The following is a 24,752-nucleotide window of genomic DNA, read 5'->3' on the forward strand; positions in this document are numbered from 1 at the left end:
GTGGAGGCAGCAGGTTATTGTCTCTGGAAACTTGTCGACCATCTCTAGTTTGTGCACAGTGCTGCCCTGCTGCACTTAGTTGATGAGGTTTATTAACCAAGAGATGAGCTGCTCAGCTTTTAAACCACTGTATCTATGTTCACAACTGTTGTTGAAGATGAATTCACAGCTAAACTGTAGAACAAAGACTAAAATACCCAACAAACCACAGACATGACGTCACATTCAGGAGCAGCCGATGTCACTCTTACCCATGTTGGTCCTGATGTGAGCTTTGTCCAGTTTGGTGACGATGTCGTCCTTCACTCCAGAGAGCTGAAACACACAGTCGTACCTCCTCCAGTCTTCAGCTTTGACTGATGAGACGTCCAGGTCAACACTCATCTGGAAGGATCCATCATGGTTGGGGAGGATCTCTCCTTGGTCCACGTCCTCATGAAGCTCCTCTCCATCTTTGGTCCAGAACATCAGGGCTCTGTGAGGGTAGAAACCTGTAGCGTGGCAGCTGACTGGAGAGGAGGGAGTCTTCTGGAGGAGACACACTGAGGGACGGACTGGAGGAGACAGGGGGGTGGGGGGTGATGTCAGACTGGAGAGTGATGATACAGTGGTGATTCAGTCTGATTGGTCAATATCAATATTGTTGTGATCATAAAACTACATCAGGTCATGTGACTCTACCTGTTCTCAGCAGAAAGTCCTTCCCATACCTCACATATGTCTTCAGCCACTCAGGACAAATCTGAGTAAAGAAATTCTCATTGAATTTTATTCTCCATTTCTCAGCATCCCATCTTAGTTTGGTGATGACAGCCTGAGGTTTTGGAGCGATCCATGTCAGTGTCTTCAGGTCCAGTGATATGAAGTCTTCTCCATCATAACCAAACTGATTAAAACCAGTAACTTCTCCAGTCTCATCGTCCCATTCACATCCACTCAACCTCTGTAAGATGTGGACACCTGAGACAGAGACAGATGATGTCTCCTCTGGTCAGATAATCTTTCTGTCTAAAACTATGTTGCTCAGTCAGGATTCAAAAACAGATAATCAGTGATTTTTTTTCTGTATATATCCATAGGAGCCCTCAATGATTTGGGGAGTGGAATTGTTATTTATATCTTGGTTGGTTATGGTTTTGTTTTTAGTATTTGTGATATAATTAATGAATTCCATTTTTTGAACAGCCACAGTGATTATAGAGAGTTGGGTCATATTGTCTTAGTTTAACTCCTGTTCATCTGTGTGGGGAGGTGGAGAGTGGGTCAATTTTTCTTTTTTGACTGACACTGTATATTTGATTACTGTGGTTATTTTGTTGGTCAGTGTTTTTTTTTCACCTTCATTTCATTTTTTTGGTCCAGCACCCACCCAACATTGGGCTACGAGGATGTGCATGCTTTTTTTCACTTCTATTCAGTGTTTGCATCATAAAATAATAAAGGTTTCATTTTCCACATATTTTGAACTGGCATCAAATTATGTGAGTAAATTGTCAGATAAAAATAAAGGCCGACCTCAGACTCTCAGTTACTTTTTGTTTGTTTCCTGAAGTCTCTACAATATCATGGATGAAACTTTGTTTATATGTCACAGTCTGTGACAAATTTATTAAAAAGGAAATACTGGGGGTCTTGGGAGGTTAACTTAGGGCAGTAACAGTGGCGTACACAGACTTTTTGAAGGGCAGGGGCGAAAAGGGCACATATAGCGCGTCCTTGCCACTGAAGAGGGCACGTTAGCACATGTTTTGGCTGCCATGAGTTCACTTTAGCACGCGTTTTGGCTCCCAGAGGGCAATTTAGCATGCATTTCGGCTTTTAGAGGGCACATTAGCACACGTTTTGGCTCCTAGAGAGCACTCCACGTTTTGGCTCCTAGAGGGCACTTCAGCACACGTTTTGGCTCCAAGAGGGCACTTTAGCACACGTTTTGGCTGCCATGAGTTCACTTTAGCACGCGTTTTGGCTCCTAGTGGGCAATTTATAGAGGGCACATTAGCAGACGTTTTGGCTCCTAGAGAGCACTCTGCGTTTTGGCTCCTAGAGGGCACTTCAGCACACGCTTTGGCTCCTAGAGGGCACTCAAGCACACGTTTTGGTTGCCATGAATTCACTTTAGCACGCGTTCTGGCTCCTAGAGGGCACGTTAGTATACATTCTGTCTCCTAGAGGGCACTTTAGCACACATTTTGGCTGCCATGAGTTCACTTTAGAGAGCACGGACGTAATTTTAGGGGGGGACGCAGGGGACATGTCCCCCCCACTTTTTCAAAACGCCGTTTTTGTCCCCCGCTGTTTTTACCGTCCACAAACAATGTTACACTGTATTAACACTAGCACCGCCATTGCACACTATATACCTATAACCGCCATGAGTCGTTCATTGGACGAACTGTAACAAAGCGTTAATTAGAGCTGTATAGGTGTTACATTTGTCGTAGTCTTTTAACAGCTACTCTGGGCCATGAAGTAGGCTGCACCCCGCAGCCTCCGCGAGGCAGGGGGGGCGGGGGGGGGCATACCGTAGGAACCCCGCCCCCGCCTGTAAAGCCAGGTTTCCACCGTATAAACGACCTTTTTTTTCTCTCTCTCTCTTTTACAGCAACATCCATAGTCCTTAGTGATCTTTGTTTGATATGTCAGGTGGAGCTGCCCATCATACCGACGCAGGATTGCCCCCCCCCCCCCCCCCCCCCCCCCCCCCCCCCGCGTGCGCTCAGGTCGGCGCTTTACATGAAGAGCACAGCGACTCTGTTTTTACACTAGTTTGCTCCTAAATACTGGCTTTATAAAACGAATTTCGTTTTCTTTTGGTATCATATTGGTATTTCCCCCCTGAATGTAGGCTACACCTCTTCTACAGTACAACCAGTCTGTCCAGTCTGGAAAATAATTTCTGCACCGTGCGTGTGTGAAGTGTGGACGTGAGTGTGCATCTGCGCAGCCTGCGCACGTGTACACACAGAGATACACATTAACACGCACGCACGCACGCACACACACACACAATCACACACACACACAGAGAGAGAGAGAGAGAGAGGGGGGGAGAGAGAGCGCATAAGCCCAATAATGCCGGCGCAAATCGGTGAATTCTCTGGTCGTCCAATGAACGAACGTGGCGGTTATAGGTAAAAATGAGAAAACATGATCGATATTTTTTTGTGTGAGTAATATTGATTGTATTTAACAAAACGGGGTGCTGCCCAACATCATTTTAGGAAAAGTCACAGACTGGTGGACTTCAATGTATTTTTTAAATAAAGTTATGCACAAATGAAAATCAAAGTCGTCCAATGAACGGCAGTTGGCGGTTCTAGTGTTCATAGTCACAGCCATAGTCATTGTTCAGTCATTGTTTTATGGTATCTGTGCATCCCTAGTAGAAAACTAAAAGAACTGCTAGAAAACTGTAAGAAACTGAAAGAGTTTGGGTTTTATTAAAAATATGTCCCCCCCACTTCTAAAATCAAAATTTCGTCCATGTTAGAGAGAGATCACATTAGCATGCGAGGCAAGGTGAAGAAACACCTCCCGGGTAAGAGTCATGCGCCCTTGCCAGTCACCCAAAGGGACATCCCCTTGGCCAAGTAGCCAGGGCGCGTGATCAATTGGAGGCATAGTGACAGGACCCTCAACTGTCACATTAGCATGCATTTTGGCTCTTAGAGGGCACATTAGCACGCGTTTTGGTTCCTAGAGGGCACTTTAGCACACGTTTTGGCTCCTAGAGGGCACTTTAGCACACGTTTTGGCTCCTAGAGGTCACTTAAGCACACGTTTTGGTTGCCATGAGTTCACTTTAGCACCCGTTTTGGCTCCTAGAGGGCACTTTAGCACACGTTTTGGCTTCCAGGAGTTCACTTTAGCATGCATTTGGCTCCTAGGGGGCACTTTAGCACATGTTTTGGCTCCTAGAGGGCACTTTAGCACACGTTTTGGCTCCTAGAGGGCACTTAAGCACACTTTTTGGTTGCCATGAGTTCACTTTAGCACGCGTTTTGGCTCCTAGAGGGCACGGAAGCACACGTTCTGGCTCCTAGAGGGCACTTTAGCACACGTTTTGGCTGCCATGAGTTCACTTTAGCACACGTTTTGGCTCCTAGAGGGCACTTTAGCATGCATTTTGGCTCCTAGAGGGCACTTTAGCACACATTTTGGCTCCTAGAGGGCACTTCACGCATTTTGGCTCCTAGAGGTCTCTTTAGCACACATTTTGGCTTCCATGAGTTCACTTAAGCACGATGGGGCCTAGAGGGCACTTTAGCACATGTTTTGGCTCCTAGAGGGCACTTAAGCACACGTTTTGGCTTTTTTTTTTTTTTTTTTTTTTGGCACTTTAGCACGCGTTTGGGTCCTAGAGGGCACTTTAGCACATGTTTTGGCTCCTAGGGGCACTTAAGCACACGTTTTGGCTTCCATGAGTTCACTTTAGCACGCGTTTGGCTCCTAGTGGGCACTTGAGCACATGTTTTGGCTACTAGAGGGCACTTTAGCACATGTTTTGGCTCCTAGAGGGCACTTTAGCACACGTTTTGGCTTCCATGAGTTCATTTTAGCACGCGTTTGGCCTCCATGGGGGCACTTTAGCACACATTCTGGCTCCTAGAGGGCACTTTAGCACACGTTTAGGCTTCCATGAGTTCATTTTAGCACACGTTTGGCCTCCATGGGGGCACTTTAGCACATGTTTTGGCTCCTAGAGGGCACTTTAGCACACGTTTTGGCTCCTAGAGGGCACTTACAGTAAGCACACGTTTTGGTTGCCATGAGTTCACTTTAGCACGCGTTTTGGCTCCTAGAGGGCACTTTAGCACATGTTTTGGCTCCTAGAGGGCACTTTAGCACACGTTTTGGTTGCCATGAGTTCACTTTAGCACCCGGTTTGGCTCCTAGAGGGCACTTTAGCACACGTTTTGGTTGCCATGAGTTCACTTTAGCACGCGTTTTGGCTCCTAGAGGGCACGTAAGCACACGTTCTGGCTCCTAGAGGGCACTTTAGCACACGTTTTGGCTGCCATGAGTTCACTTTAGCACATGTTTTGGCTCCTAGAGGGCACTTTAGCATGCATTTTGGCTCTTAGAGGGCACATTAGCACGCATTTTGGCTCCTAGAGAGCACTTTAGCACACGTTTTGACTTCTAGAGGGCACTTCACGCGTTTTGGCTCCTAGAGGTCACTTTAGCACACATTTTGGCCTCCATGAGTTCACTTTAGCACAATGGGGCCTAGAGGGCACTTTAGCACATGTTTTGGTTCCTAGAGGGCACTTAAGCACACGTTTTGGCTTTTTTGGGGGCTTTTTTTTTTGGCACTTTAGCAGGCATTTGGGTCCTAGAGGGCACTTTAGCACATGTTTTGGCTCCTAGAGGGCACTTAAGCATACGTTTTGGTTGCCATGAGTTCACTTTAGCACACGTTTTGGCTCCTAGAGGGCACTTTAGTGTGGGGGGGGATTGAACCCACACCTCCTGGGTAAGAGTCATGCGCGCTTGCCAGTCACCCAAAGGGACATCCCCTTGGCCAAGTAGCCAGGGCGCATGATCAATTGGAGGCATAGTGACAGGACCCTCAACTGTCACTTTAGCACACGTTTTGGCTTCCAAGAATTCACTTTAGCACGCGTTTGGGTCCTAGAGGGCACTTTAGCACATGTTTTGGCTCCTAGAGGGCACTTAAGCACACGTTTTGGCTGCCATGAGTTCACTTTAGCACGCGTTTTGGCTCCTACAGGGTACTTTAGCACACGTTCTGGCTCCTAGAGGGCACTTTAGCACGCGTTTTGGCTCCTACAGGGAACTTTAGCACACGTTTGGGTCCTCGAGGGCACTTTAGCACACGTTTTGGCTGCCATGAGTTCACTTCAGCACACGTTTTGCTCCTAGAGGGCACTTTAGCATGCATTTTGGCTCTCAGAGGGCACATTAGCACGCGTTTTGGCTCCTAGGGCACTTCAGCACACATTTTGGCTCCTAGAGAGCACTTTAGCACACGTTTTGGCCCCCATGATGGCAATTTAGCACGCATTTTGGTTTCCAAGAAGGCCCTTTAATGTGCGTTTCGGATTCTAGAGGGCACTTTAGCACACATTTCGGCTCCTAGAGGGCACTTTAGCATGCATTTTGGATTCTAGAGGGCACTTTAGCACACGTTCGGGCTGCCATGTCGGCACTTTAGCATGCATTTTGGCCCCCATGAGGGCATTTTAGCACGTGTTTTGGCTTCCAAGAGGGCACTTTAACACGCGTTTTGACTCCTAGAGGGCACTTTAGCACACGTTTTGATTGCCATGAGTTCACTTGAGCACCCGGTTTGGCTCCTAGAGGGCACTTAAGCATACGTTTTGGTTGCCATGAGTTCACTTTAGCACACGTTTTGGCTCCTAGAGGGCACTTTAGTGTGGGGGGGGATTGAACCCACACCTCCTGGGTAAGAGTCATGCGCGCTTGCCAGTCACCCAAAGGGACATCCCCTTGGCCAAGTAGCCAGGGCGCATGATCAATTGGAGGCATAGTGACAGGACCCTCAACTGTCACTTTAGCACACGTTTTGGCTTCCAAGAATTCACTTTAGCACGCGTTTGGCTCCTAGAGGGCACTTTAGCACATGTTTTGGTTCCTAGAGGGCACTTAAGCACACGTTTTTGCTGCCATGAGTTCACTTTAGCACGCGTTTTGGCTCCTACAGGGTACTTTAGCACACGTTCTGGCTCCTAGAGGGCACTTTAGCACGCGTTTTGGCTCCTACAGGGAACTTTAGCACACGTTTGGGTCCTCGAGGGCACTTTAGCACACGTTTTGGCTGCCATGAGTTCACTTCAGCACACGTTTTGCTCCTAGAGGGCACTTTAGCATGCATTTTGGCTCTTAGAGGGCACATTAGCACGCGTTTTGGCTCCTAGGGCACTTCAGCACACATTTTGGCTCCTAGAGAGCACTTTAGCACACGTTTTGGCCCCCATGATGGCAATTTAGCACGCATTTTGGTTTCCAAGAAGGCCCTTTAATGTGCGTTTCGGATTCTAGAGGGCACTTTAGCACACATTTCGGCTCCTAGAGGGCACTTTAGCATGCATTTTGGATTCTAGAGGGCACTTTAGCACACGTTCGGGCTGCCATGTCGGCACTTTAGCATGCATTTTGGCCCCCATGAGGGCATTTTAGCACGTGTTTTGGCTTCCAAGAGGGCACTTTAACACGCGTTTTGACTCCTAGAGGGCACTTTAGCACACGTTTTGATTGCCATGAGTTCACTTGAGCACCCGGTTTGGCTCCTAGAGGGCACTTAAGCATACGTTTTGGTTGCCATGAGTTCACTTTAGCACACGTTTTGGCTCCTAGAGGGCACTTTAGTGTGGGGGGGGATTGAACCCACACCTCCTGGGTAAGAGTCATGCGCGCTTGCCAGTCACCCAAAGGGACATCCCCTTGGCCAAGTAGCCAGGGCGCATGATCAATTGGAGGCATAGTGACAGGACCCTCAACTGTCACTTTAGCACACGTTTTGGCTTCCAAGAATTCACTTTAGCACGCGTTTGGCTCCTAGAGGGCACTTTAGCACATGTTTTGGTTCCTAGAGGGCACTTAAGCACACGTTTTTGCTGCCATGAGTTCACTTTAGCACGCGTTTTGGCTCCTACAGGGTACTTTAGCACACGTTCTGGCTCCTAGAGGGCACTTTAGCACGCGTTTTGGCTCCTACAGGGAACTTTAGCACACGTTTGGGTCCTCGAGGGCACTTTAGCACACGTTTTGGCTGCCATGAGTTCACTTCAGCACACGTTTTGCTCCTAGAGGGCACTTTAGCATGCATTTTGGCTCTCAGAGGGCACATTAGCACGCGTTTTGGCTCCTAGGGCACTTCAGCACACCGTTCGCGCAATCGAAAAAAGGAACACGGTTTCTGAAAGCAGACATCTTGCGCTTTTCAGTGATATACTGGTCATTACGGTAATCCCAGGCACAGCGTCACAGCAGCCCCGGGAAAGCCGGGCTTTGAATGAGGAAGGAGAGGGGGAGAGAATGTGACGGAGCTGTGTTGACAAGTGAGATTTTATCGGACTTTTAGTATATTTTAGCGTGTTTTTCAACCTGTGTTGTATCCGTGTGTTCTTTGTTGTGTTATTTACCCGTGGGTTTGCCTTTTTTCGCCGTTTTTTTCGCCGTGTTTTTTGCCGTGTTTTTTTTTTTTTTTCTCCACTCCGGACATTTTGAGGAGGTCGTCCAGGAAGAAAACAACACCCAGGGATAGAGGAAATTCATCTGATTCTGGGTGAGTAGTAAAGATTGATCATGTTTGTTTACTGTTGCTGTTTGAATTTCTGTTTCTTTCTTTGTTTTTGTGTGTACCTGTATCTGCTTGTGTGTACCTGTATCTGCTGCTTCACTAAAACTAAACACTTGATTTCAATATTCTTCTTAGTGGCTGTTTCAATATTATCCTGCTAGTTTCAAACAATGTAATGTGGAATAGCATCTTATTGTTTTATTTATTTTACATAAGGTGTCTTACTTTTATTGTGATTCTAGACACTGCTGCCATGTGTAGTTTTTGTATTCTATTGCTGATATCAAAAATGTTCTTTGAGATGATTTCTGATCTGATTTTCTTTTACTTTTAGGATGTCTTCTGAAGAACGGCCATCAACAACACTACAAGTCTTTGCCAGCTGTTTCCCTGTCCCTACTTGTACTGGAGAGATGGAGAAAGCAGTACACTGTCTACAAAAAAACAAAACAAAACAAAACAAAAACAAAAACACTCAATGGAAATGTCAGCAGTGGGTCTCTGCCTACAGCTGGACAGGCACTGCTGTTTGCAGTACCACCAGGGCCAAAAACGCCTGGACCCACTTAGGAAAACTGAGACCTAAAACAAAAAACTACTGGGTCAAAGTTGACACAATTGTTTTTTTGTGTGTATTATATTTTATATTTCATTTTGTACATTCAAATTATTTTGTTCATGTATATTCTCAGTGCCTTATTGAGTAAAAACCACAAAAATTCAATTCCGTTTTTTGTGTTTTTCCTGTTATTACACCCTGTTACACCACTTATATCATAAAGTAGAGAAAAACAACTGCCAGATGTTGAAAGAATAAGTTGTCCTGAAAAAAGGGACAAAAGCACATACTCATAGCAGACAGTATGACACTTTTACAGCTAAAAAAACAAAATAAGTCCAGGCGGAATGGTTAATATTATAGGTGTTAAAGGGTTAACACGCGTTTTGACTCCTAGAGGGCACTTTAGCACACGTTTTGATTGCCATGAGTTCACTTGAGCACCCGGTTTGGCTCCTAGAGGGCACTTTAGCACACTTTTTGGTTGCCATGAGTTCACTTTAGCACGCGTTTTGGCTCCTAGAGGGCACGTAAGCACACGTTCTGGCTCCTAGAGGGCATTTTAGCACACGTTTTGGCTGCCATGAGTTCACTTTAGCACACGTTTTGGCTCCTAGAGGGCACTTTAGCATGCATTTTGGCTCTTAGAGGGCACATTAGCACGCATTTTGGCTCCTAGAGAGCACTTTAGCACACGTTTTGACTTCCATGAGTTCACTTTAGCACGCGTTTGGCTCCTAGTGGGCACTTGAGCACATGTTTTGGCTACTAGAGGGCACTTTAGCACATGTTTTGGCTCCTAGAGGGCACTTTAGCACACGTTTTGGCTTCCATGAGTTCATTTTAGCACGCGTTTGGCCTCCATGGGGGCACTTTAGCACACATTCTGGCTCCTAGAGGGCACTTTAGCACACGTTTAGGCTTCCATGAGTTCATTTTAGCACACGTTTGGCCTCCATGGGGGCACTTTAGCACATGTTTTGGCTCCTAGAGGGCACTTTAGCACACGTTTTGGCTCCTAGAGGGCACTTACAGTAAGCACACGTTTTGGTTGCCATGAGTTCACTTTAGCACGCGTTTTGGCTCCTAGAGGGCACTTTAGCACATGTTTTGGCTCCTAGAGGGCACTTTAGCACACGTTTTGGTTGCCATGAGTTCACTTTAGCACCCGGTTTGGCTCCTAGAGGGCACTTTAGCACACTTTTTGGTTGCCATGAGTTCACTTTAGCACGCGTTTTGGCTCCTAGAGGGCACGTAAGCACACATTCTGGCTCCTAGAGGGCACTTTAGCACACGTTTTGGCTGCCATGAGTTCACTTTAGCACATGTTTTGGCTCCTAGAGGGCACTTTAGCATGCATTTTGGCTCTTAGAGGGCACATTAGCACGCATTTTGGCTCCTAGAGAGCACTTTAGCACACGTTTTGACTTCTAGAGGGCACTTCACGCGTTTTGGCTCCTAGAGGTCACTTTAGCACACATTTTGGCCTCCATGAGTTCACTTTAGCACAATGGGGCCTAGAGGGCACTTTAGCACATGTTTTGGTTCCTAGAGGGCACTTAAGCACACGTTTTGGCTTTTTTGGGGGCTTTTTTTTTTGGCACTTTAGCAGGCATTTGGGTCCTAGAGGGCACTTTAGCACATGTTTTGGCTCCTAGAGGGCACTTAAGCATACGTTTTGGTTGCCATGAGTTCACTTTAGCACACGTTTTGGCTCCTAGAGGGCACTTTAGTGTGGGGGGGGATTGAACCCACACCTCCTGGGTAAGAGTCATGCGCGCTTGCCAGTCACCCAAAGGGACATCCCCTTGGCCAAGTAGCCAGGGCGCATGATCAATTGGAGGCATAGTGACAGGACCCTCAACTGTCACTTTAGCACACGTTTTGGCTTCCAAGAATTCACTTTAGCACGCGTTTGGCTCCTAGAGGGCACTTTAGCACATGTTTTGGTTCCTAGAGGGCACTTAAGCACACGTTTTTGCTGCCATGAGTTCACTTTAGCACGCGTTTTGGCTCCTACAGGGTACTTTAGCACACGTTCTGGCTCCTAGAGGGCACTTTAGCACGCGTTTTGGCTCCTACAGGGAACTTTAGCACACGTTTGGGTCCTCGAGGGCACTTTAGCACACGTTTTGGCTGCCATGAGTTCACTTCAGCACACGTTTTGCTCCTAGAGGGCACTTTAGCATGCATTTTGGCTCTCAGAGGGCACATTAGCACGCGTTTTGGCTCCTAGGGCACTTCAGCACACATTTTGGCTCCTAGAGAGCACTTTAGCACACGTTTTGGCCCCCATGATGGCAATTTAGCACGCATTTTGGTTTCCAAGAAGGCCCTTTAATGTGCGTTTCGGATTCTAGAGGGCACTTTAGCACACATTTCGGCTCCTAGAGGGCACTTTAGCATGCATTTTGGATTCTAGAGGGCACTTTAGCACACGTTGGGGCTGCCATGTCGGCACTTTAGCATGCATTTTGGCCCCCATGAGGGCATTTTAGCACGTGTTTTGGCTTCCAAGAGGGCACTTTAACACGCGTTTTGACTCCTAGAGGGCACTTCAGCACACATTTTGATTGCCATGAGTTCACTTGAGCACCCGGTTTGGCTCCTAGAGGGCACTTAAGCATACGTTTTGGTTGCCATGAGTTCACTTTAGCACACGTTTTGGCTCCTAGAGGGCACTTTAGTGTGGGGGGGGATTGAACCCACACCTCCTGGGTAAGAGTCATGCGCGCTTGCCAGTCACCCAAAGGGACATCCCCTTGGCCAAGTAGCCAGGGCGCATGATCAATTGGAGGCATAGTGACAGGACCCTCAACTGTCACTTTAGCACACGTTTTGGCTTCCAAGAATTCACTTTAGCACGCGTTTGGCTCCTAGAGGGCACTTTAGCACATGTTTTGGTTCCTAGAGGGCACTTAAGCACACGTTTTTGCTGCCATGAGTTCACTTTAGCACGCGTTTTGGCTCCTACAGGGTACTTTAGCACACGTTCTGGCTCCTAGAGGGCACTTTAGCACGCGTTTTGGCTCCTACAGGGAACTTTAGCACACATTTGGGTCCTCGAGGGCACTTTAGCACACGTTTTGGCTGCCATGAGTTCACTTCAGCACACGTTTTGCTCCTAGAGGGCACTTTAGCATGCATTTTGGCTCTTAGAGGGCACATTAGCACGCGTTTTGGCTCCTAGGGCACTTCAGCACACATTTTGGCTCCTAGAGAGCACTTTAGCACACGTTTTGGCCCCCATGATGGCAATTTAGCACGCATTTTGGTTTCCAAGAAGGCCCTTTAATGTGCGTTTCGGATTCTAGAGGGCACTTTAGCACACATTTCGGCTCCTAGAGGGCACTTTAGCATGCATTTTGGATTCTAGAGGGCACTTTAGCACACGTTCGGGCTGCCATGTCGGCACTTTAGCATGCATTTTGGCCCCCATGAGGACATTTTAGCACGTGTTTTGGCTTCCAAGAGGGCACTTTAACACGCGTTTTGGCTCCCAGGGGGCACTTTAGCACTCAGATGTGTTTAGTTTGTAACATGCACCAACAAAGTGACACAGGGAACAAACAACACACTATTTTACTTTGAAGAGTCTGATACTGATTCAGTTGGTTATGTGAAGCTTCAGCTGAACTTCACCCTCCTTAAAGCAGAAGTAAGCAGAATTTTTGTGTTAATATAAGTCTTAAATAGTTATATCTTCCGACAGCAATCACTTATATAGAGTGTTTGGTCTGAAACACGGGTCTGTCAGTCACTCTGCTCTGCTCTGAGCCGAGGAGAAAACTTTCCTTGTATCCTACAACCTTTATCCAATGAGGAGAGAGAACGGCATAAAGGGGCGGTCCTCTCTGTGTGTGCAGCCAAGGGATGCACGTGAATGTGGTGACGTAGGGACGAGGGTGGGGACTGCTAACTCCATCGGCTGACAGGAAGTTAGCCAAAACGACTGGATCGCTTACTTCTGCTTTAATGTTTACTGATGATTATACTGATCGTCTGTAGATGGACAATGGTTTAACAGCAAAAACATTAATAACACAGACTGTACCTACCTCCACTGTGGTTAAAACGGTGCTTGATATGGTGCATCCTAGCTCTTAATTCAGGCAAAACTTCAAAACACTCTTTACTGTACCACAGCAGGTGCTCAGGATTCTCATCAAGTGCTCGTTTCGCCCAGGTCTGTTTTATTTCTACTGTGTTTGTGTTGCTGTTGCACTGACCAGTCTCAGTGTCGTCAACCATTCCAACAGCAACAAACTCAGGGAGGTTTGTGACTCCAGAAGATACAGTGGAGATAAACCTTTTGATGTGTTTCCCTGTGGGAAAAATAAGGACTTTTTTTTTAAAATATGAACCTTTACTCCTCATGAATGTGATATATTCAGTCAGATTCAGTTGAAAATCCTGCTGAGATTAAAGAGAAAAATAACTGCAGTGTGACGCAGGAGAAAAATCCAGAGCTGAGCAGAAAGTAAAGTGAAGAGTTGAATAAATATTTAAATGTGATCCTACCTGCTGATGAACTGTGACAGAGAAGAAGAAACAAAAGTAATGTCTTCATTTTGTTTTGCTGCATACGAACAAAGGACCGGTGATACAGACGCTTTAATGTCCTGTGAGTAACAAACAAGAGAAGTGACAAAACTCAGCATTTGTCACTTTGAGCCTGTGAATTTAAGATACTGGTCAAACAGGAAATTGTTCAAGGGAATCAGAGAGATGCTGAATGATGTAGATTAAACCCAGATGAGTACAACTGACTGAAACATCTCTGATATGTGTTTCCTTGATCATTAAACATCTTCATCTGCACAGCTCTCAGAGAACAAGTAGAAATGAACCAGACTTTTATGATCCACTGTTATAAAGAGAAAATTAAAAAGTCATCACTGTCAGGAAAAACGCTGCTCACATTGTCTTTTATAAAGCACAGTGTGTTCACTGTTTGTAATGAGAGCTTTCTAAATAAAGTTGATTTATTATCATGTGTATTATCAGCTCTGCAGGCGAGGAACTGCATCATGTGGTTCATGTGTTTTGGACTTGAGCAGCAGACAGGTTCAGACTGAGGATCACTCTGAACTTTACACAGAAACATGAATCAAGACCCTGATGAACTCAGTGGACACTGATCTGTGAGGAGACTGACTGCTCAGCTAACATCCATGTCCCTGGAACAACAGACACAACATGAGGACTTTGACTGTTGGAGGTTTTTATTGAAAAGTGAAACATCAGAGAGAAAAGACAGAACAATACATGTGATCTCTGATGATCCTGTAACGACCAGTTCTCCAGTCAGATGGCTTTGGGCCTGTCATCAGACCTGCAGTGGGTGTCAGCTTGTGTCGTCATGAATCTACTGAGCCTCTGACAGACAGACGATGCCTTCACTGACCCTCAGTTAATGTTGCTACAAGCAGCTTTTAATTCTTCCTCTCACTCAGTCAAAGAGCAGCCACTCTGCAGCCGCTGCCTCGGCCTTATTATCTGGTTAAACTAAACCACATGGACTGGTCCAACTGGTTTATATAAAACTCCATGTCCTACTTATCAGTCCAACCAGCATCACTGATTATCTGGTGCAACAATCGTATTAAAAATGTCATGAATGTTCTCCCATGATCTGCGTCTTCATAGTTAAAAACGTGGTTTTAATGACACATCAAGTGAAGATTTCAACACTGTATTCAGTGTTTACATGTATATGTGATTCATGAATCATTGTAAAACACTAAAGTACAATCAACACAAGATTATTGATAAAACAAGAACTATGAGAAAAAAACATCCAACTTAAAAGGAATGAATAAATCTGCTGAACACTGAGACTCTCTTAGCTGGATAATATGACAGGGTTAGTTAATGTTAAAGTGTTGACTTCTTCCATCCCATGTGAGGTCACTGATCAAGTGTTTGTCAGTCAGGTTTCTGGATTCAGACGCTCAGAGAGTTCAGAGCTATTTTCAGGAGCTGTAAGATCAGAATCACATTGTTTGTGTCAAACTGTGGAAAGTCCATTTAACCAGCACTGAATGTTTTAGATACAATAAAACATATTTTTGTATGTGTGAAGTAGATCATCAATCAAATGATTATGAATGATTTGATGTAAAAGATCACTTTAGGCAAAATAAAATCAGTTTTACTTACAGGATGGACGGTCTTTGGCTGAAACCAAGAGAAAAGACAAATTAGTTGGAAATAACAGGATGTGTTTGATCAGCTCATCACCACTGAATATGATCCTCTCCTCTACTCACTCAGACTTAGTGAAAGACTAAGATCAAAATATTATAAGAGTCATTAAATCAGATCATCTGTCTACTTTTCTCTCTCACCTTTCTTCTGTTTATAAACCATGAATCCAGTGGCAGCGATGAGGACGAGAGCCAGAGGAACCAGTGCAGAGATGATGGGGACGGTGGTGTTACTGGGCTTCTCTGGTCAATATAAAATATCACATTTTAAGACCAGAACAGATAAACAGGTCAGAACACAAGAGTGTAGGAGCTGATGTGTGTTTACATTCATCTGGTGATTTACCGCCCCCTTGTGGAGGCAGCAGCTTATTGTCTCTGGAAACTTGTCAACCATCTCTAGTTTGTGCACAGTGCTGCCCTGCTGCACTTAGTTGATGAGGTTTATTAACCAAGAGATGAGCTGGTCAGCTTTTAAACCACTGTATCTATGTTCACAACTGTTGTTGGAGATTCACAGCTCAACTGTAGAACAAAGACTAAAATACCCAACAAACCACAGACATGACGTCACATTCAGGAGCTGCTGATGTCACTCTTACCCATGTTGGTCCTGATGTGAGCTTTGTCCAGTTTGGTGACGATGTCGTCCTTCACTCCAGAGAGCTTAAACACACAGTCGTACCTCCTCCAGTCTTCAGCTTTGACTGATGAGACGTCCAGGTCAACACTCATCTGGAAGGATCCATCATGGTTGGGGAGGATCTCTCCTTGGTCCACGTCCTCATGAAGCTCCTCTCCATCTTTGGTCCAGAACATCAGGGCTCTGTGAGGGTAGAAACCTGTAGCGTGGCAGCTGACTGGAGAGGAGGGAGTCTTCTGGAGGAGAGACACTGAGGGACGGACTGGAGGTGGGGGGAACAAAGTCATTCAAAAGATTAAGAAATTCAACATGGAGGCGAGAGGAAACTGGACAAAAAGAAGAGTGTGTGTTTGATCTGTAATTTTGGAAAATTTCAATCAATGTGACTGTTGTTGAGATGTTTTACTCTGAACCAAAATGTAGGACAGATCAACGTAGAGCCATGTCCCTAATGATAGACTAATAATCAAAATTAGGGTTTGGTTTAAATCAAAGCAAAAGGTTTGTTTCCTGTTAAGGTCAGTCTATACATGTGCTCACTGAAGTCAACTCATTCCCACATCAGGTCACATGACTCTACCTGTTCTCATCAGAGAGTTCTTCCCATATCTCAAGTACATCTTGAGCCACTCAGGACAAATCTGAGTGAAGAAGTACTCATTCTGTCTTATTCTCCCTCTGTCAGCATCCCAACTCAGTTTGGTGACGACAGCCTGTGGTTTTGGAGCGATCCATGTCAGAGTCTTCAGGTCCATTGATATGAAGTCTTCTCCATCATAACCATACTGTTGAAAACCAGTAACGTCTCCAGTCTCATCGTCCCACTCACATCCACCCAACCTCTGTAAAATGTGGACACCTGAGACAGAGACAGAGACTGGGTTCTGATATAACAGTGAATGTGGGAAGTTTGGGAATATACACAAATATGTCAACATTACCAACTGAACTGATGAAGAAAATGATCATATATTCCAATTTGTGTAAATTATTTTTCAATTGTTTGTGATGAGCTTAACCTGAACTTCACTCTACCCCACTGTAATATTTTAGTGTTGAGGCTCTGAAGTTTCTTTATAACAGAGCAGTTAAGCAGTAAAAATAACATGACAGACTCTACTCACCTCCACTCTGGTTGAAGCGCTGCTTCAGACTGTGAATACTGGCTTTGAAGAAGTTGGGAGTATTTTCAAAACAATGTCCAGTGTACCACCGTAGATGTTCAGGATTCTCATCCATAGCTGTTTTCATCCAGGTCTGTTTTGATTCTACTGTGTTTGTGTTGCTGTCACAGTGGCCAGTCTCAATGTCATCAACCAGCTTGACAGCCACAACCTCAGGGAAGTTTGTGACTCCATCAGATACAGTGGAGAAAAACTTCAGGGAGTGTTTCACTGTAGGAAAAAAAGTTTTTTTTATTTATTTGGAAATAAACCTACATGTACACTGAATGTAAAATCCTGTTGAGATACAAGTTAAACCAAGTCATGCAGCATTGTGACATAGTAGCAAAATCCAGAGCTGAGTAGAAAGTAAAGTGAAGAGTTCAACAATATTTAAGTGTGATCCTACCTGCTGATGAACTGTGACAGAGAAGAAAAAACAAAAGTAACTTCTCCATTTTGTTTTGTTTACATCGCTGTGTCTCCACAAGCGGAGGTTGAAGTGTTTGTGCTCAGGTGTGGAGTCTTGTGACAGGTTCAATCTAATGTAATGATTTACAGACTCTCTGATGAAAAAAAAACTTTATAATAAGTGACAGGACAAATCAAATGTCTGAGTCCTCTTTCATTGCTGTAATATTAACAGATCAATCAGCTGTGTGATCAATGAGTTCAGTTCCAGTCACCAACTGTGTGAACAGCAGCTTTGTGGCTCCTGATGAACCTGATGTTAACTGGCCCCAGTTCAGTGATTATAAAGACAATACTGCTGCTGCTGCTTCAAGTACAACTACTGCTGCAGACACTGTTGCCTTTAAAGCAGTACTAAAAAACTTTCAGTTTTGGTTGAGTTTGGCGGTGCCTGTGGACCAAAGCGGTAGTGTTTTGCCTGAAGGAAGACTCCATTTCCCATGAACACTAGCGTGAAGCCCTGTAAATATCCTGCATTAAAATTAACAAAAGACATCAAAACTAAGTTTCTGTTTCCAGTGGATCATTTCAAAGTGAAAACACAAACATAATCCATTGCTAAAGTGCCATTTTGCCTGTTCCCTCCTTGTTGTGACTTGCAAAAGTGAAAGTGAAGGAAGATTCCATTTCCCATGAACACTAGCGTGAGAGCAGGGTTCCTACCATGCTCCTCAAAGCTGCTTAGTGCCAGAGAAAGAGATACAGACCCCCTCAGGCCATGACAGAGGTGTCATTCAACTTGTTGTAAGTCGATGTATCATCACAAAAGTTATGAAAATATTTTATGAAGGTTGAAAAGTTCCTTAGTGTCGCTTTAAAGACAGTGTGCATTCAATGATTTGGTAAATGCTTCATGAATAAATTTCATCATTATAATTATGTAAATATCTTCATGTGAGAAACTACTGTACGTGTGTTTTAGACTTTAGCAGCAGACAAGCTGAGACAGAGAGGTCTGCAGAAACAGGAAACAGAGGATCACACTGAACTTTACACAGAAACATGAATCATAAACTCAGTCACAGTGATTGAAATAGGACTGAATAACAAAAATAAAACATAATTCCAGTGGTCATTTGGTATCCATGTCAAATTAAATACCCCGCAAATAATGAAGCATTTTACCAACATATGGCACCACAAACCTTAAAAAATTGAGACTTTATTGAAAATATAAAAAACAGTACATTTGATATTTGAAGGATACTGCTAACTAAATACATTTAAGCTGAGGATGTTTTTATCTCCGTTGAGAAACACACTGATACATAAGTAAATAACAAACATTCTGTTTTTTGTGTGTTGTTTTTTTGTTTGTTTTTTCTGAAAGGTCTGGTAAAAGTCTCTGAAACTAGAGGCAGGTTCAGATTGAGCAGTTTGTATTATTTATGTTCTTTTTTGTTGTAAGAAAGTTGTGTATGAAAAACGGCTTATTATAATGTGGGAAACGGAGAAAATGTGTAATACAATATAATGACATCCAACAGTTGTTGGCATGTAGGTTCAAGAGCTGTATGAATGTATGTGGATGGGACTAACGGGACTAACACACCCAAAGGTTAAACATCATGTGCTGCCAACAGGAAGTGTGAAGAGTCCATGTCAGGTTGACTTGTTCCACATGAAGTGTCCCGGTCTTCATCAGCTCTCTGGACTCAGTCTCTCATGGAGCTCAGAGCTGTTGACAGGAGCTGGAAGAGCAGAGTGAACACACTCTCAGTCCCTCCTCCACTTTTAATCACAGCAGATCAAACACAACCACAGGAAGTTTTACTGAGGAAGCAGAGAGCATTTGGCTCAAATAATAAACTATTACTCAAACTGACTAATGAATCTTCTTCAGCTTCCTGTTCTCAGGCTGATGGTGTTCATAGAGCTGGTCGGATGATCTATTAGGATAATATAGATCTGTTTTTTTTTGTTTTTTTTTGTTTTTTGTTTTTTTTACAAATGTTAGTCTTACAATTTTCTGTTACTTTCAGTCTTTTCTACTCTTTTCCTTTTATCACACAAAAGAGTTAAATCAGCACTAAGAAAGACACTATGGTTTCATATTGATAGTCTTTTTTTTAACTGTGATTTTATTTCTTATATCTAACAGTATTAATAACAAAACTCAGGCCTATGTGTAAAACTGCCAGGCAAATCTCAAAACCACCAAGGCTATATGCTCTAAAGGTTTTCTTTTCTCTTTATTCTGATGTATTGCTGCTGTTATTTTTTCATCCATTTGCATAATTTGTCTGTCTGGTATGGTGGGACGTCTCTTGTGATTTGTCTTTTTGTTTGTCATGTAATTTAATGTGGGGAAAAATGAAGACAAACTTCCACTAAAGTGACCAATACAGTTTAACTAAACTGAACTAAAATTCTTAAACGAATGTGCCTAAACAGTGTAAACAGTGTGTCATTTATAGCATACCGGTAGCTACTATTTCTCATTAATCACAATCAGAACAACATGGCTCACTGGAGAACTCAGAGAACTTGTCCCTCCCATCTAAGGTCACTGGCCGATTGTTTGCCTGTCAGGATTCAAACTGAGAGATTTCACAGCTGTTGTCAGGAGCTGTAAGATCAGAAACAAATGATGACCAAGATCATTTTAAGTCATAGAAGTTTCACTTACAGGATGAAGGCCGTTTGGCTAAAATGAGAAGAAGAGAGAAAATGTATCAGTCACAGTTGTTAATGACAGGATGCAACAGGACTCATCTGTTTCCCTCATTTATAATTTTTTTTTGTAAATCTGTGAACATGATTGTCAAGTATTGTAAAACTCAGATAATTATTATGTTTTTTCTCTTACCTGTCTTCTTTTTATAAACCAGGAATCCAGTGACAGAGATGAGGACGAGAGCGAGAGGAACCAGAGCAGAGATGATGGGGACGGTCGTGTCACTGAGCTTCTCTTGTGAATATAAACAATAGTGACTTTTAAAATAAAGTAAAAAATAAATAAAAAAATCTAAACAATAACACATTACTACCTTTTGGACGTCTGCACCAACCAACCGAGGTGAAAATATCGTTACAATCTGTCAGTTTATGATTGTAGGAGCCATTTCCACCTACTGGCTATGGGCCAATATCCTCATTGTACCAGGTGTAAAGCTCTACACATTGTTTTTACTAGGCACGCGCTGCAGACCTGCACTAGCAAGCACGTTTATCTTGTCTATGCAGCCCATTAGTGGCTTTAAGTTTAGGCTTAGCTGCTATGATGTCACAGCGAAGTTGACCTTTGACCATTTGGATATAAAATGTGTAAAATAAGTGTAAAGTTACATCATAGTTAACAAACAGAACCAGCCCACTCCCATTACCCTGGCCTGCTCTCCCTCCCACCAGAAGCTGCCTTCATCAGCTCTTGTTAACCACTTCCATGTTTTCCCATATTCCATGATGTTGTAAACTGTTTTCTTATCTGTATACAACATCTATTGCACATCTGCACACCCAAGGTGAGGGATCCTTCGTCTGTTGCTCACCCTGAGGTTTCTCCATTTTTTTTCCCTTTTAAAGGGGTTTTCTTAGGAGTTTTTCCTCAGTCGGGTCTAAGGGCAGAGGTCATGATGTTGTGTAAAACCCTTTCAGACAAACTGTTTGTAAAGGCTATACAAGTAAAATTGCCTTGTCTTGCCTTGCCTCTACAATTGAGCATATAATTGAACAAATTCAAAGGAATGCTCTCAAGGTGATACAATGTTTTCTATCTTTCAGGTCTGGCCTGTCCAGTGAAGCGTGGAGCAAGTGACATCAGTTAGTTTGTTCTAATGGTAACTGGTTTATTATTGAGTTTTAGTGAAGATGAATAAGTTACTAAACTGGAAAAATCTCAAATACCCAACAAACCACAGACATGACGTCACATTCAGGAGCTGCTGATGTCACTCTTACCCATGTTGGTCCTGATGTGAGCTTTGTCCAGTTTGGTGACGATGTCGTCCTTCACTCCAGAGAGCTGAAACACACAGTCGTACCTCCTCCAGTCTTCAGCTTTGACAGATGAGACGTCCAGGTCAACACTCATCTGGAAGGATCCATCATGGTTGGGGAGGATCTCTCCTTGGTCCACGTCCTCATGAAGCTCCTCTCCATCTTTGGTCCAGAACATCAGGGCTCTGTGAGGGTAGAAACCTGTAGCGTGGCAGCTGACTGGAGAGGAGGGAGTCTTCTGGAGGAGAGACACTGAGGGACGGACTGGAGAGAGGAGACGAGGAGTTATGATACAGTGGTGAATCAAGCTGATGAATCGTGATCATCAAACTACATCAGGTCATGTGACTCTACCTGTTCTCAGCAGAAAGTTCTTCCCATAGTTCATGTACATCTTCAGCCACTCAGGACAAATCTGAGTTAAGAAGACTGCAGTATAGCGGCTTCCACCTTTCTCAGCATCCCAAATCTGTTTGGTGACGACAGCCTGTGGTTTTGGAGCGATCCATGTCAGTGTCTTCATGTCCAGTGATATGAAGTCTTCTCCATCATAACCAAACTGAAAAAAAACATCAACTTCTCCAGTCTCATCGTCCCATTCACATCCACTGAACGACTGTAAGATGTGGACACCTGAGACAGAGACAGTTAAAGAGGAACTAAACCCCCAAACCACTTTTTTCTGCTGAAAACAAATATATTTGGGTATAAGGTAGTGTTGTCAGTTGATTCTGGTCCAACTTTTGACATTTTAGTCAAAATATTTCAATTTGGTGTATTTTGTAGTAAAAATGTAGAGTGACTGCCCTCTATGGGTTGAAACACGGCTATTACAATCGAATTTTTCTATTGGCTGAGATGGAGGCAGATGACGTTTTGGAGGCAGCTTTCGTCACCGGCCACCAGCTCCCCGACCAATCAGCACCGGCTGCTGCCTGCCGCTAACGGTTGCTAGGCACTCTAGCTGCTCTGCTGCAGCTAACGGCTGCTAACAGCTGCCTGAACGGGAATCGTTAGTGCGGCCGCCGCCGGCGCTAACGAGCCGTTAACGAGCTAACGAGCCGGCGGATCAGCTGTAGATGCTGTGTCACGGCTCTGGCGTCCTCTCCTAGTAGCGTTGCGCTACTAGTGCTGTTAGAGTCGCTCGTTAGTAGCTCGTTAGCGCTAGCAGAAGTGTTGATGTGTGTTTATTACTTTTTTTTCTCTTTTGTGTGATTTCGCGGGTGTGAATGGGGCGCGGGGGAGGGGGGATCGGAGAGTGCTCCTGAGTCCCGCCCATAATCAAGGCATTTTTTGAATTTCAAGCTTAGAGCACGTCATCCAAAACTGAGGGGTTTAGTTCCCCAGACAGACAGATGACGTCTCCTCTTTTAGACCCTACTACTAATGTTGACTGGTTATTATGTTGATGCTCAGTAGATGGACCATTGTTTAACAGCCAAAACATTAAATATAATATAAAACAGACCGTACCTACCTTCACTGTGGTTAAATTGCTGGTTGACATGTTGAATGGTGGCTCTGTGGACAGGCAGAAACTCAAGACACTGACCAGCGTACCACTGTAGATGTTCAGGGTGCTCATCCAGTCCTCTTTTCATCCAGGTCTGTTTTATTTCTACTGTGGTTGTGTTGCTGTCACACTGAACAGTCTCAACGTCATCAAGCAGCGCCACGCCCACAAACTCAGGGAGGTTTGTGACTCCAGAAGACAGAGTGGAGAGAAACTTTACAGCGTGTATCACTGAGGGACAGACATGATTTTTATTTTAAATGTAAACCTTCTACCACTCCTCATAATTGTGATATATTCAGCCAGAGTCAGTTGAAACTCTACAGTAGTTGAGGTGAAAGTGAAACCAGGTCATGCAGCAGTGTGACGCAGTAAGAGTAAAACCCAGAGCTGAGCAGAAAGTAAAGTGAAGAGTTGAATAAATATTTAGATGTGATCCTACCTGCTGATGAACTGTGACAGAGAAGAAGAAACAAAATCAACATTTTCACTTTGTTTTGCCAAAGACGATCAACGGATCGATGATACAGACACTTTAACATCCTGTCCATGAATAACAAAAAAGGAGAAGTGACAAAATCCCAATATTTGTCACTATGGGCCTGAAAATAAAAAATAGAAACTGGACAAACAGGAAGTTTTTGAAGCACACAGACAGTATTAAAACAGTATTAAAAATAAGAATACAATCAAATAAAATATTCAGGGAAAAAAAAAACATATAAGTAAGACAGCGTTTGAATAGCATAGTTGGCTGAATTTATTGTTGTGACCCTGGCTTCACATGTATTATCAACTAACTCTCAGCAATCAACCAACACACATTTTATTTTTTTCTTGCACCAGAGCTGAATGACAAACCTTAAAGGGACAACGAGGAGTTTCTATTCGGTTATAAAAAAAGTCTCACGTTAATGTGGATGAATCTCCGCTACCCACACTTGTTAATGGGCCCATTTTTGATAAATATATCGTTCTGTCTCTATCGTTATTTTGTTATTATTAGTGGTGGCGGAGATGCTGGTCGAGCAGACCAGCGTTTTTTACTTTCGGTTTCGCAACGAGTCATGAGAATAACGCAGCTGAATCGCCGTTTATGGTGGGAACTACGACAGTATGTGAACCTCTTTGAACCTCTGACTCTAATTATTGATGAATGAAAACATGAGTCTGTCTTGCGCCGGTCAAAAGAATTTTACGGTGCGGAGGCTCATAAATGTAGTGAAAACACTTCGCTTTTCCAAAACTCCTCGTTGTCCCTTTAAACCTTTAACAATTAGGAGAACAAGCCAGACATGTTTTATTATTCGTGTCATTGATTTATTTTTCAATAAAATCGTCTGTGTTTTGCAGTTTTAATAATGTGATACATTTTCCTACTTACAGTAGGCCTACATACTCCTGCAATACTCTGGTTTGGCCAGGAGGTGTCACTGTTTCCAACGTTAACAGCATAGAGCCATTTCTACCAGACCTGCTCCTGGTCAGGTGAAGTATGACGACCTGCATGAAGCAGATGAGACTGTTTCTTTCAGACAACAGAAGCAGTGAGAAATCTTAATTAAACCTCAACATTTCTCACACACAAGATGGTAACTAACCGATCATCCAGAGGGACCAGAGGGAGGAAGTCATCAGTCACCATGGCAGCACAAGATGAAGATGGATTTAAAACATGCCGCCAAACGTTTGGCTGAATGGACGGGTAATTGCAAGAAAAATATCACTGTAACTGGAGTCACATATGAACAGAGAAGAATTAAGTTTGGAAACGTGGAGACTTTATTAAAATGTGAACAATAACAACAACAAAGACAGAAAACCCCATTCGACAAAGGTGACCAGTCATTAGACCCTTCAGTAGCCTATAGGTGTCAGTCTGTGTTGCCACATAGTATGAAGCTCCTGCCTAAATCACGTGGGTGATCCATCTGCTTACAAGTTCATTTTCATATAAACACATGGCAC

General features: G+C 43.9%; 1 protein-coding gene across 1 annotated transcript; it reads right to left on the minus strand.

Annotated features, from left to right (window-relative positions):
- Window positions 1-21,206: 21,206 nt before the first annotated feature.
- Window positions 21,207-23,330, minus strand: LOC310993864 (major histocompatibility complex class I-related gene protein-like; the record flags this gene model as incomplete). The annotated part of the gene is made up of 4 exons (XM_083982347.1): window positions 23,227-23,330; window positions 22,749-23,015; window positions 21,626-21,904; window positions 21,207-21,535 (listed from the first exon to the last, which is right to left on the minus strand). Exons 1-4 carry the CDS (start codon window positions 23,324-23,326, stop codon window positions 21,207-21,209), a joined length of 975 nt encoding a protein of 324 aa, XP_083838473.1. The 5' UTR covers window positions 23,327-23,330.
- Window positions 23,331-24,752: the final 1,422 nt, after the last annotated feature.

This window comes from Trachurus trachurus, assembly GCF_905171665.1.
Source record: "Trachurus trachurus genome assembly, chromosome: 11".
Taxonomy (NCBI): Eukaryota; Metazoa; Chordata; class Actinopteri; order Carangiformes; family Carangidae; genus Trachurus; species Trachurus trachurus.